This window comes from Grampus griseus, assembly GCF_964374135.1.
Source record: "Grampus griseus genome assembly, chromosome: 18".
Classification (NCBI taxonomy): Eukaryota; Metazoa; Chordata; class Mammalia; order Artiodactyla; family Delphinidae; genus Grampus; species Grampus griseus.
Genome location: NC_139012.1, coordinates 71,476,420 through 71,499,101, shown reverse-complemented (window position 1 = coordinate 71,499,101; position 22,682 = coordinate 71,476,420). Strand labels below are relative to the sequence as shown.

The following is a 22,682-nucleotide window of genomic DNA, read 5'->3' as shown; positions in this document are numbered from 1 at the left end:
CCAGTAGAAACAGAATGTGAGCCTCATTTTCAACTTTCTAATAGTCACCTTTTGGGAAAAAAACAGGTAAAGTTAATTTTAATAACACATTTTAGTTAATCTAATATATCTAAAATATTATTTTTTAACATCTAATCAGTATTTTACAATTATTGGTGAGATATTTTTCATTCTCTTTTCATACCTACTCTTCATGTATTTTATAGCTGCATTCTCACTGGCCACATTCCCGGTGGGTTAGCCCTTTGTGGCTGATGGCTACACTACTGGAGTAGATTTGATCACAGGACCCCATGATTAAAACCTGCCTGTGTGTTTCTTTTCCAGAAGAGGACGAAAGAGAAGTTGGTACACGTCCTTTCTCTGTGTGGCCAAGAAGTCGGATTAAGCAAAAATCCATCAGTAAGTTCTGTCCTATATCACATTTATTTTGGTGTCATAACCTTTTTACCTTTGGTCAGTTTTTGCCTTTGGTCATGTAGTTTGGAGGTTTCAACTATGAATTACAAGTATGATATCCATCATCTAGATCAAACCCTTAGATTATTTCTCTCCATAGTATGATTTTTAATCTCAGTTCAGAAACAATGAAAGATGTTATTGGCTATTTGCTCCAGTTGGTAAATAAAAACTCAGTTATTTTAATTTTTTTAATAACTTGGATATTTTTAATAAATATGCCCAGACTTTCTTAAAAAATGTATATGTGACTGTCTTCTGCACCACCATAAATGATTCACGTTCCTTTTCGGTGTAATTTTACTCTCTGTACACACATCTGTTACCGTGATGTCACTATTTCACTCATGTACAATAAAGGCAAAAATAGTGATATATTATCATGTTTTTTGTCCTATAAACTTCCACTGAGGAACTTCCCTGGCGGTCCAGTGGTTAAGACTCCATGCTTCCACTTCAGGGGGCATGGGTTCGAGCCCCGGTCAGGGAAGTAAGATCCCGTGTGAAGCGCGGCCAAAAAAAAACAAAAAACACAAACCAACAAGCAAAAAACTTCTACTGACGTTACAGTTGCACAAAAATGCCATTGGGCTTTGAAATAAATGAATAATTGAAGTATTAGAAGTTAGCTTCTGAAGCTTTTATAAAATTCAGAAAATTCAAATTGTGTGTGTGAGAATATTGTAGCAAAAACAATAAAAACCTCAGGGTTTGGTTTTACCAGGTATTTTTATTTCATCTATCTCACAGCATCTTTATTAGTAACCAGAAAAGAAAATAGCAAACTAAGTAATTTCCCAAGTAAGAAGTAGCAAACAGTGTCTCTGGGGAACTGCTTTTAAAATTCCAAAATGTCTATACTAATGTAGTTCATGAGCAGGTGAAATATGAGACTCATCGATTCGAGCTAAAGTGCACGTTGCTACTTGTAATCGTCTGGGAATGTGCCCCAGCCAGAAGGGTGGCCTCCGCTGAAGTCACCTTCTGAGTTATTGATCAGTGGGTTTGCTGCTGCTCCTGTGACATCATTGAGGGCAGAGGGACGAGGAGATAGTGTGGGGTAGATGGAGCCCCCCAGCCTGAAAGGGAGAGGAATGAGAGCCCTTTACCTCTGCAGTGGCATAGCCAGAGAGGTCCGTTTCTTACCACCCCTGCGGTTACACTGTCTCCTTCAGATCCAAACCGCCTGTTTCTGTGCCAGGCTTTTCTAGCTAGAAATGTTTACTATGTTACAAATAAGAAAAGTGGCACTAACAAGGAAAGGGAGGCCTCGGCTGAGGAAATCAGAAGTCTAGTCTCTCATCTCTCACTGACTAGTTGGCTGGTCCTCAGTGCTATTTATCTCATAGACCCATTTGCAATCCCTGTACAGACTGTGTGTCTTGTACCATTTTATGAGAACCTAGTGCAAATCCTATGACTGCTCTTAAACACTGGAGAAAAAAAAGAATGTTTAAAATCCATTCCCGGGCTTCCCTGGTGGCGCAGTGGTTGAGAATCCACCCGCCAATGCAGAGGACACGGGTTCAAGCCCTGGTCCGGGAAGATCCCACATGCCGCAGAGCAACTAAGCCCGTGCGCCACAACTACTGAAGCCCGCGTGCCTAGAGCCCGAGCTCCGCAACAAGAGAAGCCACTGCAATGAGAAGCCCGCGCACCGCAACGAAGAGTAGCCCCCGCTCGCCGCAACTAGAGAAAAAGCCCACGCTCAGCAACAAAGACCCAACACAGCCAAAAAGAGAGAGAGAAATTTTAAAAAAATAATTAAAAAAAAATAAAATCCATTCCCCCCCCTTTTTTTTCGTTTTGAGAGATATTTGTGATATTTAAATTCTTATAAATGACTTGCTTACTTTCAAGGAAGACCAAGACGTTATAACGGTTAAATAAAGAGTACTGTTCATTTTATTTAAAATCAGTCTATGTTCAGGAGAGGCTGGAGAGCAAAACATTTAGATTTATTTGAAGTCTGTTATTTCTACAGAGTTATATTAAAATGGCCCAAGTGAAATGAACCTAAACATAGAAGTTAATTTAAAAATATTAACATACTAAAATTTTAATAGAAAAAAAAGTTTTGTTTGAATCAACAGGACAGGACTTTTAAGTATGAATTATGAGCACGGCTGCTCAGCTTCTCCTCTGTAATTCAGATGAACGAGTACTGTACTTCCTGACTTATGTTTCTTTTTCCCTGCCGGTTCCTGGTTTATCTCTAAGAGGGTTAAATACTTTGCTCTCACAGTTCGTTCTACAATAACGTATCTTGGCATCAGTAGTCCTTAAAATCTTTCATGATAATATGTATGTGATGTGTATGTGTGTGTGAACCTGTACAGTTTCTAACCTCGGTAAGTGCAGAAACATTGGAAAATTTCTTGGCTGCTGTAGACTGTGAACATACACTCAGTTGTCACACACACACACACACACACACACACACACACACGCATGTAGGATACACTTTTCATTAAGAAGCAGCGATTTGACTCTTGAACAGTTTCCTAGTGTGTGAACTTGCATCTTCGCAATGAGTTTAATCTGAAGGCGCCTGTCCAACATAAATAATAAAAGAGCATTCTAAAAATACCCACTTAAGGAATTAGGTGTGTACTGGAAATACAGTGCTCTGAGGAGCCAGTTACACTTTTTGTAGCACAAAGAAGGGAGAGCGGTTTCTCAGCAGAGGACTCTTGGTTCGTAGGTGATTTTCTCGTCGTGTGGGGACTTGGATCTGCTGGAGCATCAGACGAGCCTAGTGTCCTCCGAGGACGGCACCCGGGACCAGGAGAACATGGACGACACCAACAGTGAGCAGCAGTTCCGGGTCTTTAGAGACTTCGATTTCCTAGACGTGGAGCTGGAGGATGGAGAGGTACGGCCAGGCTCGGTGAAAACCATCCGCTCAGCCTTTTCCTTGACTAACAGAACAGTTTCTTTCTATCTGCTAAATAATGAGTTCTTTCATTAGAAAACTGTAAAGTTTATTTTTAATCAATTTATTCCGAGTACAGCAGCCTAACTTTGGCAAAAGTCACCACAAGCTTCCTGTCTAAGCCCACAGCCAAAGCCACCAAGTTCTTTCTAAATGGCAAAGATCTGACTTTGAATGACCATACAGAGACTCTGTGTGTGTGTAGTCCAAAGGTGAACTTTAAAAAAAAAATCACAGAACCATTCAAGGTCTGAGCCTGTTCTCTGGTACCTGGGTAAAACAGGCTAAGCATTTTATTATTTTCAATGTGCAATTGCTCTCAAGGGTTGACGTCAAAGCTTGCCTGCTGCAACCTGCGATCAGAGCCCAGGGGCCCCGGCATCTTTGTGCTGTTTGATGAAATCCTCAGAACTTGAAACTAGATTTAACATACAAGAGCTCTTGGCTCTGCTTTCAGTTGGTTCTTGACACCTGGAGTAGCTGAATTCAAGTATCAACAGGCAGATGCAGATCTGTTTATCTGAATGATAATCATGGTAATAAGACCCTTTCCGTTATGAGTCATGTTTTTGAAAACCTGGGGTTGCAAGGAGGAGCATCATTTCAGTAGCTCAGGGGCATGTTCCAGCTGAGAGGCAGGCTTTTTCCTTCTGGGATGGACACTATGTTCCCTGAAGTGGGGTTGGCATCTGTAATAAAGCCTGGTACCCAGCCTGGCATGTGGTGGGATCCACATACTTCAGCTCACATTTAACCAAGCACACTCTATTTCCCAGACAAAGAAAGGGCTTTCTGCTAGCCGTACAGTTAAAATGGAGGCTCAAATTCAAAGTTTATCATATCCTATGGCAGGTGGGCACCTCCTAATTTAATGATAAACTTGTGGGAAATGATGCTTCAAGTAACTGCTTACCTTCCCTAAAAGGATATGATTGCTAACCAATCCACTTATGTCAAGGCAGGGCACAGAGCTGGACAAGCTCTCTTGAGCTCTATTTTTGTCCTTACTGGCCACTGACTACCCTGGCTGTCTGTGCCAGCAAGGAAGAATCATGTTCTCAGAATGAAGAACGTTTTCTTTACCAATTCTTTCCCTGGAAGCAAGTTTAGCAGATCCAGTCCTTTAAGAGTGTAAAGGCACCAACTGCAAGGCATCTTTAAAATGTGTACACTTTCATCTTGAATTGTTCTCAAGCCAGTAAAAAGCATTGCAGAGTTTTCTGACTGTTAACCATAATTAGTGATAAAGAAATCAATTTCTAAATGCGGTGAGGATTGTTTAAAAAGTCTAATGCAAAATACAGCTGTTTTGAATACTTTCGAAATGATCCAGAGGTATATGGAATGTCAAAAGTTTAGCTTCCTGGTCTGAGCAACTGACCTAATCTTTGCTCTTAGGCTAGAATTCAAGCTTGGGCACCCTCTTCAGGGGTTAAACTATGGAGAGAAAAATTGATGAAACAAGAGAGGCATCATTTTTCAGTGTCAGCCAAAGAAAAATGTGTTACGTGAAGGGACCTAGGAGGAATGGTGTCAGAGAAATCAGAAACAATTTCAGAACAACTAACAAATTTAATTTCTATCAAAATAAAGTAAGGAAAACCATAGATGCCCATCACTTGAAAATAAATATTATACTAGTATTTTTCAAGGACAATAAATAATGATTATTAGGCCTTCCTTCTAGTGTTCTCGCTATTGTCCTGGCCAACAAGAACTGAAAAATCATAGTGATTATTTTATCTTGTATGATTAAGATTTTATAAGAAGTTAAAGAATGTGAAAGTATATATTTTATCCAAATAAAATTAACCATTTGAGACTATTTTGCTACTTCTCAATAAGGTTATAATAAGGGATCCTTGCGAGCTTACAGAGTGGTAGAGTGAAAATGCAAGGGCTTTGGAGTCAGGCAGGTCCAACTCTGACTTTCAGCTCTGCCACTGACCCAGCTCAAGCCTGGATGCAGTTTCTCTTGGCATCCTCATCTATCGAATGGGAGTGATAATACCTGCCTATAGAGTTGACGTAAGGATCAAGTAAGATGACCTATGTAAAGCTTTTAGCATAATTTCAGGTAGTAGGCATTCTAAATATCTGTTCCTTTGTACTGTCTTTGGTGAATAATGTCAGCATTTCCTCATCTGCGAAAGGTAAGCATATTTGGCTTCTAGATCAACACACATTTACTAAAAAAAAAAGAAAAAAAAAAGACAAGGTTTTTGTCATGTCTATTCCTTTTCATTAAATAGTCTCAGAATTTATTGACTAATATCTTTAAGGGTTTGCCTTTGAACTTCTCAGAATCTTTAAAGGGTGCTGTGTCTTTGCTATTAATTGCACCTCAGCAGTGAAACAGATCATGATCACAAACACTTCTGGTTTTGTGTGCAGGATCAGGTGATGCCACCTTTTTTCCCCAGCTGATGACCCTCATTAGTCTTTCCATGACGCTTCACGATTTTCTCACAAATAAAAATTCAGGCATTCCAAAAAAAAAGTGTTGAGGAGACCAAAGTTGTCACTGAAGTGGAAAGCTATTTCAGAAATTTTATTTATGATTTGTTAACCAACTACATCATCCACCGCTAAGAGGTTTGGAATTTCCGGTGTTTCATACTAATTTTTCTTTATGGGGTTAGTGTATCTTTGTCTTTTTCTTTAAGTTGCATCTACTGACATATATACTGTTAGCACTGTTAGTTGCTGTTGTGTTAAAACTAAGACAAATGCACTTGAGTATCTAATATAATCATTTTAAATAGACCTCTTATTTGTTTTTCTGTCCATTCAATCTGCTACACAGGAACTTCAGGTAAGACGATGCTATTTTCAATTCAGATGCACTAGTAGATGTTTTGCATCATTGCAGATTTATAACTGCATAACTGCTTTTTCCCCCCTTCGAGAGTATGTATGCCTATTTGCACATTTACACTGAGATGTGTGTGATAGAAGTATTTTTCTTGGTTGCTGTAGAAGGGAAATATTTTCTGAGGTATAAATATGAGATAGTTTTAAAATCTTTATATGTTTAGTTCTGGAAGTTGCATGATTATATCTCTTGAGAGAGAGTGAGTTTTTAAATGTGATCTATGGAAATCCTATAATTTCTCATTAGGCAGTTGCACAGCTGGATTGGTTTTGCTGTTAAATTCTTTTATTAAAAGTGAAATCAAGAAGCTGCATCTAACAATATACCACATATACTGCCAGTCAATTCCTTTTATTTTCCAGGAATTAGGAGCTATCTTTGGATGGTGACTATATTAAATTTCATCCAAATGAGGACCCTTTTCAAGAAAAAGGGGCCCGGTAATAATTACACTCAGACAACAGGCATAAGCTGGCATTATCCTGGGCAAACTGACCTATAATCACCCTGTATCTATGTCATATAGACTTACTCTAAGTAGGTACATTTGGGAGAACATATTTTGACCATCCAAGTTCCTTCAACAATAATTCTTATTTTTTGGAACTCCAGGATCAAAGAATACGATTTCCAACATTTCTGGAACAGTCAGTCGTGAATACTTTCTCATCTCAGTGTAAATCCTGAGTGGTTATTTAAGTTTGATAACTGACATATGCAAATTGTCCATCAGGAATAGTTAGCCATCTTCTAAATTTTCTCACACATAGAAAATCTCACTTAATCAGTGAAACACTCTTTTGGCTTTTGACCTTGTAGGTAACATAAAATGCAAATGTGACATTTGGGTGTGGGGAAGTTGGAAGGTGGCTCTCCCAATAGGGGTATTCCTGTGCTATGAGAAGGCCCAGTTGACTTTTAATCACCACCGACTTTAACGTAGACTAGGCTACTGTTCCATCTCAACCCCTCAGCTACCACCGAGGAAACAGTTTCAACATCTTTGCCTCTAATGGAGGTATTGCATCCTCTTGCAAGACACCCAGATATTGTTCCTGCAAGAACAACTTCCCTGACTCCCAGTTCCCATGCCTGATTGATTCAGATCTTCACCTGAGCTGCAATCAAATTAACAGCAATGGCAGTCTATACCCAGTGTAGCATTCTCTGGCCCTAGGTGTCTGTATTTCTCTGCAAGCTCAGTGCAGCCCAGGTTCAGTTGTGGGAGACATCCAGAACTGCTGCCTGAGTTCATCTAACCCATCCATTGATTTGGTAGAAGAGAATCTGTTTTGGGAATTAGGTTTTACAGTTGTACGTTTTTCCCAGTAACTTTTACATTCTTTTTTCTCCGTATTGTAATCTCATTTTTCTTTACCCTCTTTATTTCTTCACACATTGAGTTTTCTTTTTCTTCCTAGAACTCTTGCCTCTTCCACATTTTTTTCATTTTTTCACTGAAACAGCTATTTTAAAACACCAGCACAACAGTCAGCCTTTTCTACCAGGAAAAAAAATCATTTGGTGGTAATTTATCACAGCACTTACAGATAAAAGGTACAAATACAGCTATAAACTATGGAAAGCATATTCTGAGTCTTATAATCAAACAGTCCTAAGAACAATCATAAATATCATAAATGGGGTGAATAATGCTAATTTCCATATCATATCCAGAATGTGTTCAGGATTCTTACCTGTTGCCTTCCACCATGAATAGCCAAAACAGACTTTGGAAAAGCTAAGCATCTATTATATGAGAGATCTGTGAGAATGGTAAGATTCATTTCATTAGGAGCCAGAAAAAATAGACCCTTAAAATCAGAGGAAAATTAATAAAGTTAATGCTCATTAATTTTAATAGTAATTTACATCTCTCACTGAAATTATATTATTATGCTATTTACTGAGCTCTCATCAGAAAGTTATTTATGGGAGTTCCCTGGCGGCATAGTGGTTAGGATTCGGTGCTTTCACTGCAGAGGCCCAGGTTCAATCCCTGGTCGGGGAACCATCCCACATGCCATGCGGTATGGCCAGAATACAAAAAAATAAAATAAAATAAATAAAACATCACATTTTAAAAAAAGTTATTTATGTCAGTGAACCATCAGTGTTTCAAATGACTGATATAAATAAGATCCTGTGCTAGATTTTATTCAGATTACCTATTTGTTTAGGTTAAAATTTGCTCACCAATGAGCTAGTAATATTTCTCTAGCTTTATTCCTATCTTAACAGAGAGAAAAATAAAACCCAGATTGGTTTTCAGAAAAAAAATTTTATGTGCATCACATAAGCTTATTTAATATCTGATGGTTTGTAGAGAAAATCTGAGCTGTATCTAAAATCTTTAACACTCTACATTGCCACTTAGCCCAGTTCTCAGTGCAAATGTACAATCCAGCAATAATCCTTGGTACCGAGTCAGTCCATTCAGGTCTAGGGAAGGAACTGTTTTCTATATTGGGACAATTATTTAAAGATGAGCCTAAAACAAAACTGAAGCCTTGCTGCTCTGGCCTCTGCGTAGTGCATGATTGTCCGACTGTGCCCAGCTGCTCTCTGATACCCCTTAACGCTGCATTTTATCTGTGAAAACTGCTGCGGCAGAAACAGCCTGGAATGTTTACCTAATGCTCTTCTACTTAATACCCAGGGGGTGTGGAACGTGCCACAGGCGGAGCTCCTACTTTTTCTCCTTCTGAAAAGAGTACTAAACAGGGGCGGGGTTTGGGGAGGGAACATCTCTTTTGAAGTTGTTTTAATATTAACAGTCTCGTTCTGACAGATTTTTGTTAACACGGATCATTTAGAGAGTATCCCAAAATCAACTTGTTAAAACACAAGACGTTACCCACTGTGCCAGAGTAGAGTGTATATCATGTCTACCTATGATTTAATCCTCATTTTGGTGAAAACAGTGTGCTTCTTACTACCTTTCACATCATGTGAGCAAAATGTTTGGTGCCCAAGGCCATGAGGGCTTGAGAGTTCATAATGAAAAATTTTATTACTAAGCTGTGGCTAATCGACTGTGTAAAGGCGTGAGTGCAGGAGGATTCGGGCCTTAAAAAAGCAGCTGATGGTGTGATTTCAGGGCGAGAGTATGGACAATTTCAACTGGGGAGTCCGCAGGCGTTCTCTGGATAGTCTGGACAAGTGCGATATGCAGCTTCTGGAGGAGCGCCAGCTTTCAGGAAGTTCTCCCAGCCTAAATAAAATGAACCACGAGGATTCCGATGAGTCCTCCGAAGAGGAGGATCTCACCACCAGCCAGATCCTGGAGCACGCTGACCTAGTAAGTAGGAACTCTCCACCTACTCTTCCCAAGACGTTGGGAGACTTCTTTTTGTGATTCAAGCAGTAGTGCAGTTTCCAGTTGCAGCTAAAGAAACTTGCTACAGCTGCTAAACTCAACTCTGAAACATAAGGTGGTGTCTGATTCTAACCGGTCTCTTCTCTGTAGGTTGCGAATGGAAACAAACACTGGGGTTTTTATAAGCCCTGAATGCCATCAAATCCGTTCAGGCCTAGCTTTTCCCCAAAAAACTTTTATTATGCTGAAATCTTTTTTTTTTTTTAATTCCTCAGACATCTGAAGTTTGAGGAAATATGACACAGACATTTTGATGGGGTTATCTGGAAATAGAAGTGTTTGTATTGCTCAGTGCTGGGCCTTGCCAGCCAGTGTGCTTAAGTTCTAATGACAGTGAAGTATGTAAAACAGTTATTACCTGTCCACCAAAAACTAGCTTGTACATTGGTTTGTACTCTTATGTAAAGAATAATTAGAGCTTTTAAAGAATGGGAACGCCACACTCTGTTTTATTTCCTATGCTTTCTCAACAGATCATGAATCTCTCCCCTTCTGAAGAGACTCATCCCATGGAACTCACGACCACCTGCGATATGACCCCCGCTGACCCTCATGCCTTTAACACCAGAATGGCTAGCTTTGACGCTTCTCTGCCTGACATGAATAATCTTCAGATTTCTGAGGGTTCAAAGGTGAAGAGATTTTGGCAATCGTTGATTGTCGTTTTCTTTAAAAAAAAAATGTACTTCCAATTTTCTGAGCATTCTTAGCAGGTTATAAGTGGAGGGACTATCTTTATTTTCTTTCTTTCTTTTTTGAAGTAGTTGAGTTTGTGCCCCTAAACCTAGGTTTTGAAGTTGCTTTATTCTCACAGATCTGAGTGGCCATCTTGCTGTTGGTTGAAGGAGATTTGATTTGAGGTCCTTTTAAAATGAAACATTTTGCATTTTCCATAGAGCACAAACACTGGTCGTGTTTTGCCATTTGATTAATGGCAAAACAAATTGGTATATGTCGGAGATTGCTGAGACTGGGAAACTGCTGTTCTTTGTCATGACTTTTATAAAACAATCTGCTAAGTGAGGTGTGGGTGTATGCGTGTATCGGGGGGGAATTTTTTCCTATGTGGGAACCAATTTTACAATCTGTACATTGATTCTGTTCTCGCCTTTGGCTGACTATCAGAATTTTCAATATCAATCACAGTATTATGCACAAAACTGTCCTAGCCAGGCTCTCTGAGGAGAAAAGTAAGTAAATGGATACAATTTCCTGATTTAAAAGGTCAGCTTTAAAAAAAAAAAATCTAAAAATGTGTATTTCATTTAAGGTTTATTTTATCAATATTTCCATAAATGACCTTGTCCATAAAACTATCAACTCCCACACTGTGTTCACATGTGTGCCCACATAAATGCCCATTAGTACAGAATTTTATTTTCTTACATTAGAAATACCAAAATAACCTATTGCTGTTAGGATAAAGTTTTCTTTATCTTTAGTTTGGTTATGGTGGTATAAGTTTAAGGAGAAAATGAAATAGAAAAAAATTTACAAAAGTATATTCTTTCTGATGCTTCTACTAGAAAAATATAATACTGGCTATTCTGTATTCTTTTACAGTGTGCTAAAAAGTATGTCTGTGATCTAGCAAAATCTAATCTACTTTAAACCAAGGGCAACCAATGAAACTGCAATCACCTAAAAATATTGAAGCTTAAAAACTAATTATTTCTAAGACTTCCCCATTGCAAAAGGACTATGCTTAGGATTCTTAGAATTAGCAGAGTCCTTTTTTAGCCAAAAAAGGGGCCAGAAAGAAAACTGTCTGAGATTAAACTTCATGGAAAGGACATCACAAAATAAATGTGAAGTTATTAGCATTTATTATTTCTCAGTCTTGCAATAGTCATTTTCTCAACTTTTCTATTTTGAATGCTAAGTTATATAATTCCTTATACAAAGCATTGCCTAAGGAGTAATATTTTCATGGACTCACACAGAAATCTATCAAGGATTCTGTCAAGGAAAGGCTGAGTCTAATTTCTGAAAAGCTATATCTGTTTTTCACATCAGCTGGGCTTCTGCAATGTTTGATGTATCTGTGATGTCAGAAAGAGAAAATAGAAAATATTTTTATAAGAACTCAGCCCACCCCTAATAGATTAAGTCTATATACACTAATAACCCAGGCCAGTCAGCAGTCTCGTTGGAACCACTCTAGTTTTAAAAAGCAGGAAGATGTAAATCAACTATACTCCAATAAAAATTAATTTAAAAATAAATAAATAATAAAATAAAATATAGTGCTCTGCCCACTCATCAGACACAAGAAAGCAGTGAATCTTCTGGCCAAAATTAAGCTGGTTAACTGCATGGCTATCAACCTAGACAGTTACTGTTTACATTCATAATTTGGGGTAAAGGATAAATGAGTTTTTAACAACAACAACAAAAATTATATGAAGTGGACCATTAATGAAATTCTAACTGGACAGAAACTAAATATTTTTTAATGGCAATAGTAAATGTTTTAAAGATAAAAAAAAAAAATAAAATAAATAAAAAGCAAGAAGCAGCAGATATGGATACGCCTCTGAAACACAGTATTTATGAGCAATTCCTTCAAAGACATGAGATAACCTATTTCTCTAACATATCTGTAAACATTTCTAATTTCCCTATTTAATCCTAGACCCAAAATACTAAATGGGCAGCCAGATGTCAGCCCACGATAACTCTCTAATTCATATATACATCTATTTCGCCTTGATTTTGTTTTTGTTTTAAGAAAATGACTCACTGAACCACGTATGTGTGATTTCTTCCTCTCCTCTTCTGCTCTGTGATCCAGTTGCCTTCCTTCCTCTCCCAAAGAACAATCAGTTCTCCAGATGATTCCCCCTGGCCCAGGTTCAAGCCCAGCCTCTTTTTCCATTTGACTTGCTACGTCTTTTTCCTGCCCCTCGGCGATCCCAGCTCTGCCTGCCCTAGAGCCCTTTCATCTCGCAGATCATTCTACATTTTGTAGCAACGTGAGAGCAGCCTCTCATATCTATTATCTTCAAGGGATATTCCCAAGAGTAAAGCATATGTGTATATGGATCTCGGAGGATTTTCAGCATGGAAAGGCCTGTCAACGTGGCAGGCTTGGTGAATAACTCTGGATCACTTGTGAGCACCGCAGACACTTCTGGAGCCTTTATTATGCCAGGCACTGACAATTCTAAATTCTAGTTTCCATAGGTAATATTGGACATATTATATAATATATTGGAGAGTTAACTCCAGATAACTTGCTTTAGAAGACTGGGGTTGTACAATGAAAAGAGTTCTGAATCAGAGATGGTGTGTCTAGTCCCAGCTCTGGCTCTGATTATATACCTGATATTAGGCACGTCCTTTTCCCACGTGGAGCAGCTGTTTCCTCGTCTATAAAATACGGAGATTGGACCAGGGGGTCTCTACGGTCTCTTCCAAGTTTAGCATTTTATACTTCATAAGCGTGGGTCAAATATGGTAATCTACTGAGAGCCTCTTTGCGAACTCTCCCGGAAAAGACTGAAAAGAAGATAAAGAACAGTACTTCAGAGAATTCTTGAGCTCAGTTATAGAAATTGACTCTACCGTAGCTAGAAGACAAATGCCCCCAATTTCTATTACTCTCAGGATTGCAGATTTTCCTATGGATAGTCTTACATATTGGGGGGATCCTTTTCTCTTTTTATGTTCCCAGGTCAGCGCTGCCCAGGAGGCGGAGGACACCACCGTGCACGAGGATGATCTTTCCAGCTCCATCAACGAGCTCCCGGCAACGTTCGAATGCAGCGATAGCTTCAGCCTGGATATGACCGAGGCAGAAGAAAAAGGCAGTCGAGCGCTGGACCAGTTTACTCTTGCCAGGTGAAGAGTGTACAGGGCACATCGTGCTGGCTTCACTCTCACTCCAGCTAAATGTCAGGCTTGTGCTGCTGGGACTTCCTAACAAAGGAGTCCAAGCGGACATATAACTTGGAGGGCTCTTGGCGGGTGGGAATCCTCCAACCCCAGAGCAGGGCCTATGCGGAACCCATAAAGCCCTGGAGTAACGTAAAAAGCCAGAGGGGAGCCTGGGGACATGGTCCAGGCCTTGTAAGCTTTGAAAATAGGCAAGCTTGGCAAGGCTTGGAAATAGGGAGTTCTTTTCATTTTGAGTTAAAAGACCAGAACAAGAGGCCCCTTCTGAGCCAAATACCTACTCTTTTTTTAAGTGGGTGGCTTTCAGCCTCATGGCTGACATTTCTGAGACAAGTGAGATCTAGTCAGAATACAAATAGGAAAAAATATAGAGAGGATAGATTTTTAAAAACCCCACTAATGTGGCATCTAGAATAAATCACAAATAATAATGCTACAGATTTACTTTAGGAGAAGAAAGTCAGAATCCTAAAATCACTCCTCTGAACGGTGAAAATAAGAATGAAGTAAAAGCTTCTGATGTGGCTGGACAGAGGCCTTCTGTTATGGTGACCCATATCCGTCCATCAGAGAAACAGCTTACGGTGATACCTAGAGAAGAACTTTGACTTTTCACAGTTCGTTCATTCTTCTCTCCTTTCTTCGTTCCTCTCTGTCTCCCCCTGCATTTCTCTTTTTTCATTTCCTTTCCTCTCTCTGCCCTTTTCTTCTGGGCATTTATGTATCTGCACCCACTAATACTGTCCCTCCACAAACGAAAAGTGAAAAGATTCAGAAATTTACTTATCACTTATTGTATTGAAAAATGAAGAGGACTGCAATGGGCCACAGCACAGGAATGAATGTATCCTGTGTGCGGGGAAAGGCTGTCCAGGAAAGTGAGGGGCAGTTACTGAAGGCTAAAAGAGGCACCGAATCTGTAAAGGAAATCCGAGTGGGAGGAATACCAGAAATTCTACAGGTGAAAATTCTCTTTTCTAGAGTCAGAAAAGAATCTTGGAGAGACCTCTGAATGGGAGCCAGGCTCCCAAAGCGACCCGAGCGGGAGGAGTGGGCAGAATGGGTGCCTCGGGGTGAGAACTAACACAGGCTGGCAAAGGAGAGGAGGACGCCACTTCCTGACGCTGCCGTTTGCCTTCGTTCCAGCTTTGGAGAAGGGGAGAGAGGAGTCTCGCCGCCCCCCTCGCCCTTCTTCTCGGCCATCCTCGCTGCGTTTCAGCCCGCGGCCTGTGACGACGCGGAGGAGGCGTGGCGCAGTCATGTCAACCAGCTGCTGTGCGACTCGGACGGCTCCTGCGCTGTGTACACGTTCCACGTGTTCTCCTCCTTGTTCAAGGTACGGCGCCCGCGGAGGGGGCCACAGACGCGCAGGGGCTTCGGTCTCCGGGGAGCCAGCCGGCCTCCAACTGAAGGGGTTAAGTGCAGGGTTTATACTACTTTGTCCTCCTGACATCCTTCAGTCTCCTCTGACTTCATCCTTTCTTCTCCTCAACCTTCATCTACTCAGCCTTCTCAGGCTGGCACTGTGGACACGCTGCGCTCAGGGATTCAGGCCGCCGTGCTGTGCCCCTCGCTCCCCCACTCTGGTTTTCACTGGCATCATCAGTCCCAGGCAGGCAGCCAGGTCTTCAGGACCACAGGGTGGCACCTTCTGCCAAGCCCAGCCTCCATCTCTTCTTTCCGCTTAGACCTCTCCTCTGTCTTTTTAATTCACTGTGTTTTTCCTTGTCTTTTATCTTTCCCCACCATGAAGTCCTTCAACGTGCCAGCCAGTGAAACTTTTCTAGAGGTTGAGTTCTGCTGAGTATATCACGAGATAGGCAAGGTAACGTAGTTGGACTGAGGGATGGAGCCCTCTGATCTCCTTCAGGAAGAGCCATGGGAAAGGCAGGGAAATGAGGAATTACATAAAAAGTGGAAAATGAAAAAACTGGGATCATCTGCTTTAAATGATTTCAAATTCAGGAAGCCATAATTTAGTTAACATAAAAGTCAACTTGGTTTTTGAGCCTGGAGGCCCTTCCATTTAGGAGAAGTATATACCAGTAGTACTCAGAGCTAGTTTCTCAGTATTCTGAGTGTTATTCGTGCTGCTGTCTCTCAAGGTTTTCAATTTACTTTTCGTGAGACCTGTTAGAAAACTGAATGGACAAAAACTGAGGTGGTGTCTGAGATGCACTGGGGGCTGGAGGGACTGTTAGCCTTAAGACAGAAAACAATGGGCTGCTGAAAGATGAGAATCCAGAAACACCCTAACATGAAGCCAGACGGAAATTTTAGAACAACAACTACTATCCACAAGCTACCATTTGAGGTACATTTAATTGTTAAGGATTCAGGAGCAAAGTAATTCATTATATTGTTCTAAAGTCAATTTGTAAATAATGGTTAATAATGTATATTTAAGTTTGCCTGTTGTAGTAATTTTTTCTTATTACAGTTGCTAGACCCTTCCTGCTCAATTTTATAGTCCTGAGCAGTACTTTTCCCTCTGCCGACAACTGTCATCCCCTCTTTTCCCACAGCTGTGCTCCCAATGACATGCAAATCCCTGATCGGCTGTCACTTCAGTGAATGACGCCTTCCTTTACCTCTTTCTGCCTGGCCCCCACACACGCTTGGGATCCCGAGCCAATTGTAGTTGTTTCTGTTATACTTGTCATACTTGTTTAGGTGTCTGTCTCCCGGGAAAGGGCAGGTAATGGTGTCTTGCTTTGATTCCCCAGCAGCTGGCACACAGTGGCTCACACACAGTAGCTGCTCAGTAAATGCAGAAAGAATGAATGGGGGAAAAAAACCTTTTTAATGTAAATCTTAAACGTACAGTTTCTGACTTAATGCCAGTACGGCAATAGACTGTCATGTGAGCTGGGACGTGGGGCTGGGCCCTGGGAGGTACATTGGGGTTTGGATTTTTTTCATCAGCGTATTGGACCAATTTCTAAGGAGCTTATGCACAATAATAATAATACGAATGTGTACCTCCTATTTCAGTTTTTAATATTACATTTAGCTTTAAGAACTTTCTCAGCTGCCATCAAATGCTCTGTGATTGAGAGCAACACGGCTAGCAAAATCGGTATTAATCCAATATGCTGGAAATGAAACACATTTCAGACATGCAGTCTGTTAATCTTTCGTCATGTCCTCACCATGGCTGTTTACTGTTTTCTAACATTTTTCCTGTGAGTCTGGACACCACGTTTCCCTGTATTTGGTTGGATTTTGGACAGGGTAGAGAGCAGGTAATTGCAAAAATAATTTGGTTTTAAAAACAAGGAAATGGTTTCTAAAGGTCCAGCATGGGTGGCTTTCCAAGTGTCTCAGTCAGTGTATTTCCTTCCTGCTGCTCCTGTGTTAGAATATTGTCATTTGATCACACAGTGTCACCAAATTATATGATATTTTTATATGGAAGTCATATGTGGCTCTGAAGTTCCCTGAAAGATCTAGCTTCTCAGTACAATAAAAAACAAACCCAGGGACTTCCCTGGTGGTCCAGTGGTTAGGACTCCACGCTGCCACTGCAGGGGGCACAGGTTCGATCCCTGGTCAGGGAATTAAGATCCTGCAAGCTGCTCAGAACAGCCAAAAAAATTTTTTTAATACAAAAATGAGCCCAGATCTCACCATATCCTTAAGTAAGATGGAAAGAAACCAAACTATTTGCAGGACCTGGATCCTACTCCCGGCTCTGCCACTCCACTAGCTGGTGACACGTGGCATTTCCTGTTCCTTTCAGCAGCAACATTCTGTCAAGTTTTTTTTTAATTGCACATAAAACTAAAAACACCATAAAGGCATACGTATGTTATGTGTTATAACAAGATTCTCAGAGGTATTAAATAAAAAATAAACAATATGTAACATGGTAGGCATTTTTCTAGTATAACTTGTAAGGAACCAAGAGCCTGCTGCTGTTTTGGGGACCTGCTAATTTCCCCATAACAGGGCAGAGAGGATTTCTCGTGGCTTAGATTCTCCAACTCAAAAGGTACAACATCTCTTGGGGGAAAGCCAGTGCCTACAACCAGAATTATTTTTTGGTTAAATATTTTGTTCCTTTGTTAAAGATGTTGTGTGTTGGAAGTTGGGGCTAAAAATGTTCTCATTTTGGCACTGACACAGGCCCAGTGAGTCAGATTCTTCCCAATTATGGTTTTTCTTCAGGCAGTGTAGGGGGAATAGTAACATTTAGGAAGCATTATAGGTTAATGGAAGGGATATGAACTTAGAAGTCAAGCTCATCCTTACTCTTTCACTTACTAGTTGCATGACCTTGAGTCCTTTAACCTCTCTTAACCTCAGTTCCTTCACCTGGTTGTGAGGATTGATGAGTTGATGTGTGCAAAGCTATCGGACAGTTACAGACTCCTAATCAGAGGCGCTCTCACAGGGAGACAGGTCCCATGAATTTACTCTTTCATTCGTCAGAGGCTTTATGGCCCATTTTAGTGCTCTATCTCAGGGAGCTGTGATCTTGGGAAACAGATTATATCTCATGACCTTTTTCTTCTCACCCACATTGAAATAATCTCAGAAATTCTCACTCATCTGACAAACACTCTAGGCAGACTCAGGCTGCCGACCGGCGCTGACAGTCAGCAGAAAGCAAAAGCAGCATTTATTTAAAAGATTCTATGAGCACCCACGCATTGGGAAATGACATTTTAGGAAGAAACTTTGTTCACACTGGGTGATTACTCACTTGACTTAAGACATTCACTCTGCCCCTATCACCCCCCCCCCTGCCACTACATGGAGGACCTGTGCTCATTTGATAGTTTTATGAAGATCAGAAAATAGTTTTTTCTAGTACAAAAGTTAAAACGTGGCCGTTTACAAATAGTAATTATGTTGCCTTTCAGAATATTCAGAAAAGGTTCTGCTTCCTAACCTGTGATGCGGCCAGTTACCTTGGAGACAACCTCCGGGGCATCGGATCCAAGTTCGTCAGCTCTTCCCAGATGCTCACCTCCTGCTCCGAGTGTCCCACGCTTTTCGTGGACGCCGAGACCGTGAGTATCTCAGGCCTGCTCCCGCGGCAAATGGCCTGCCCAGCTGATGGTATGGAACTTCAGGGAAGCACACGTGTGTTGTGGTTTGTTTGAAAGACACTCTCAGTGTTTGCGAGCCGCGCTCTGTTGTTCTATGAGTCCCAGAGGCCTGGGCCGGCACAGGAATGACTCTGCATGGCCAGCCCAAGCCAAGGCAGTCACTGCAGGGAATCAGGAGGAGGACCCCCTCTGTGCTCCCTTCGCGGCCTTGTCGCTTCTCTCCGATGACTCTTGACTTTGAAGGCTGAGAATATGGTGAGCTAACCCCCCAGAGCAGACCTAGCCAGTCCCCACGATGCCAGGTTGGCTAGGCGGATGGGTCCCCAGAGGCAACGATGTTACCACTTTCCCTACTTCCAAGAGACTGAATGCCCTCTGGATGGATTCGTCCAGCCGAACTGCAAATGATGAGTTTAAAAGCAGGAGTCCCCAACCCCCAGGCCGTGGACCGGTGCCAGTCCGCAGCCTGTTAGGAACCAGGCCATAGAGCCGAGGTAGGCGGCGGGTGGGCGGGCGGGTGAGCGAAGCTCCATCTGCCGCTCCCCACGGCTCACATTACTGCCTGGACCACCCCTCCCCCACCCACCCCACCCCGTCTGCAGAAAAATCATCTTCCACGAAACCGGTCCCTGGTGCCTAAAAGGTTGGGGACCGCTGGTTTAAAGGATGACTAAAACAGTCCCTGGCTGACTGCTGAATCGTGACTTTATAAATATAATACTAATGATTTAAAGTACAGATTAAATACAAAATCAGTTTGAAAACCTATTTGGCGGTCTGTCTTCACATTGCTTGGAGTATTACTGGATGAAGACACTAGAGTCCATGCATAAAATGGATGCTGTATCTTAATGTGGGCTTCTGTGGAATACTTGTTAAGATTTGTCCGTCTATACTGATATGGGGAAGATGGATATTTTCACAGGAGATTTTCATTAGCAGTATCCAATGCAATTGCCGCTGATAGTGGAGCTAAATTACAAACTGCACAGCTTATTAAAATGGATGCTACCAACCCCCCGCCCCACACTTTACATCTAGATACACTTCTCTTTTCTCTCTGCATAGCCATGCCTTTGTCTAGGTGTCTCTCTGGAAGTTGTTTTAATACAAATTATTTTGCTGTCTTTAGCTCCTTTCTTGTGGACTTTTGGACAAGCTCAAGTTCAGTGTTTTGGAACTGCAAGAATATTTGGACACCTACAACAACAGAAAAGAGGCCACCCTCTCAGTAAGCTTTTATGTTTCTGTGCATATACATTTAGTTAAAACCACATGAACCCAACCACTGTGAGCTCTTGGGAGGCGATGTGATTTACCCAAGAGAGGCTCTTTTGGGAGAAGACAGATTTCATCTATTCTTCTGTGAAGGACTACAGTTCCAGCTTAATGGTGGCAGAACTGTCAGTACTATGGATTATATAAAAATTATACCTACAAAAGAGAAATTTTTCAGCTTTCGATTTTAGCCCTATAATTTCCCTACCAAGAAATTGGGGAAAGTGGGTATCTGCTTAATATGTCAGTTTATCAACATTATAACTTTTCTTTTCTCAGAAATTTAAAATTGTTAATTACTTCCTTCCAGTGTTCGCCTCACCCAAAACCGGTTGAGACGGATCTCATCTCTCTTCTCCTTTTTTTTTTTTTTTTGCGGTACGCGGGCCTCTCACTGCTGTGGCCTCTCCCATTGTGGAGCACAGGCTCCGGACGCGCAGGCTCAGCGGCCATGGCTCACGGGCCCAGCCGCTCCGCAGCATGTGGGATCCTGCCGGACCGGGGCACGAACCCGTGTCCCCTGCATCGGCAGGCGGACTCTCAACCACTGCGCCGCCAGGGAAGCCCCTCTCTTCTCCTTTTAACCACTCTCGGTAGCTGCTTCTCCGTCTCCGTGGTTTCTCTTGGCCTCGGCTCCTGCTCTTTACTTTTTTCTTCCTTCAAAGATGTAAATTGTAAAATGTTAGAGCCAGAAGTGATTCAGAAACCATCCATGCAAACCCCCTGATTTCCAACAACTTCCATGTGTAATTTCCATGGGGCACTTCCTATCATATACCAGTCACTGTAAAAAGAGCATGGATTTTAAGTCAGATGGACTTGAGTTCAAATTGCAGCTCAGTTACTTAAGGGTTAGTGACCTTGGGTAAGTTACCTCCTCTCATCTCAGATTCATCATCTATAAGACAGTGATAATAGTAATTTGCAGAACTGTTGTAAGAACATAACGATTATAACAGTCATAGCAGTTGTCATTTCCTGAGTCCTTTCTATGTATCCAACAACCTGATAAGTTACATCTCTTAACTTAAATCATGTAATGCTTACAACTACCCTGGGAGTTGCTATTATTATTCTCATTAGCTAGGAGGTAGCATAGCGGTATTGAAACCCAGGTCTGTGGGATTCAAAGGTCCATGCTCGTAACCACAACACGATATTGCCTTTAAAACAGAAATAATATATGTAAACTGCCCAGCACAAGTGCGTCATACATAGAAGATATTCGTTCTAAAGTTACTGGGTTTTTGTTTCTTCTTGTTCTTATCTCATGACCTGTCAAAGAGAGTTCTGACATTCTACTGCAACAATTCCCTTTGTCTTCTATTTCTGTGGCTCTTTCGCTGTCATTGATTTCCAGCTTCTCAGTCATCAGTTAATAAAAGTAATCCTTTCATTCTGGTTGGTGAACGAGCCAGTCTTTTGATGTCAAGTGTGAGTTTCCGTTCTTCAGTGCTTATTGTTTTCTGCCCAAAGGTTCCTTTCACATCTATACTAGTTACTATTCCAGATACTTAAGACCGGCAGAATCTTTAAATAGCTGGGCTATTACTATAATAGCCTTTCTTACAGTGAAATAGACCTGCCTCCCAGAAGCCGCCTCAAAATAACAGAGGAGAAGGTGTTCCATGAGTCAGGATGTATTGTCCAGGATGACCCAGCCTGCGAGGAAGTGTTGGACCTGTCTCCTAACCTCAGTCGTATGAAAGGTTTCTAACCATATGTGAATTTAATCTATACATAAATTTGGAATGGTCTGGTGAAACCATTCTTCAGGGTGATACATCACAACACTGAAATGATAAATGTTGAAATTTTTAAATGACCATCACTGAACCCATCTAAGCAGATATTTTAATTTCAAATTATTAATCTTTAACCAAAAAGTTTTCAAAAAGTCGTTATATAAAAATTTTATTTTACTGTGATTAGAAGCTTAATCTATTTTTCCTGACAGAATTGATTGTAAGAACATTCTTAGGACATCACTGAATTTACCTATGTCTGTATCTCTTTCTGACAACAGTGGCTTGCAAACTGTAAGGCAGCATTTGCAGGAGGATCAAGAGATGGAGTAATTACCTGTCAACCAGGGGACTCAGAAGAAAAGGTAATAAAAGCCTGTTAGAGTTTATCTTTTCTGTGCTCTGACTGTGTGTTGGTGTTGATCTACCCAAGAAGCGTGGAACTTGAAAAAGGAAGAGGCAGAATGAGTCATCCCATACATTCACATGACACCTCTAGAGTAAGAAAGAATGACATTGGCACCAAGCATGACTGTGTTGATGGGATTTGGGACGGGCGGTCTTCTTTTTGGAAAAGTAGAAGTATAAAAATAACCTTTCTGCTCGACGCTAACTATACTAACCATTTCCTAATAAATCTATTCTTCATTCAGAATATAAAACCAAATGTCATTAATTCTTCACTGAACCACTTAGTTCCTTCAATGAAGAAAGTCTTTGTTGACCTTTCAGCAATCACTCAGACTTCTTTTTTCCTCATTTAGAATTGCTTTAAGTACACACCTCAGACCAGCTGGCTTATAAACGTACGTCATATTGTAAGGGAAACTGGGCAGAAAAGTGTGAACAGATTAAGATCATTCAATTCTGCAGTTACTCCTGTGACCCCCGTGGTGGGTACAACAGTGAATTCTGCTCCGGGTGGAGCTTCTGATCTGTTCAGGGAGATGGACGTTAACCAACAGTCATGCACGTGTAAACCGTGACAAGTGCCCTTAAGGAAAGGAAGGAACAGTAAAGCTATGAAAGAATACAGAAGAGAACCTGGCCTACCAGG

At 41.1% G+C, this 22,682-nt stretch overlaps 1 protein-coding gene across 2 annotated transcripts in view; it reads left to right on the top strand.

Annotated features, from left to right (window-relative positions):
• The window catches only part of FRY (FRY microtubule binding protein), a gene marked incomplete at its 5' end in the record, with an annotated part of 329,102 nt that overhangs the window by 286,902 nt on the left and 19,518 nt on the right, over positions 1 to 22,682 (top strand). For both annotated transcript variants that reach the window (XM_082675865.1, XM_082675864.1), the window contains 9 exons: positions 328 to 402; positions 3,164 to 3,334; positions 9,370 to 9,570; positions 10,122 to 10,280; positions 13,325 to 13,491; positions 14,692 to 14,881; positions 18,414 to 18,563; positions 19,735 to 19,833; positions 21,907 to 21,990. In XM_082675865.1, the coding sequence (XP_082531991.1) occupies positions 328 to 402; positions 3,164 to 3,334; positions 9,370 to 9,570; positions 10,122 to 10,280; positions 13,325 to 13,491; positions 14,692 to 14,881; positions 18,414 to 18,563; positions 19,735 to 19,833; positions 21,907 to 21,990 (1,296 nt within the window). The remainder of the gene's footprint in view (positions 1 to 327; positions 403 to 3,163; positions 3,335 to 9,369; positions 9,571 to 10,121; positions 10,281 to 13,324; positions 13,492 to 14,691; positions 14,882 to 18,413; positions 18,564 to 19,734; positions 19,834 to 21,906; positions 21,991 to 22,682) is intronic.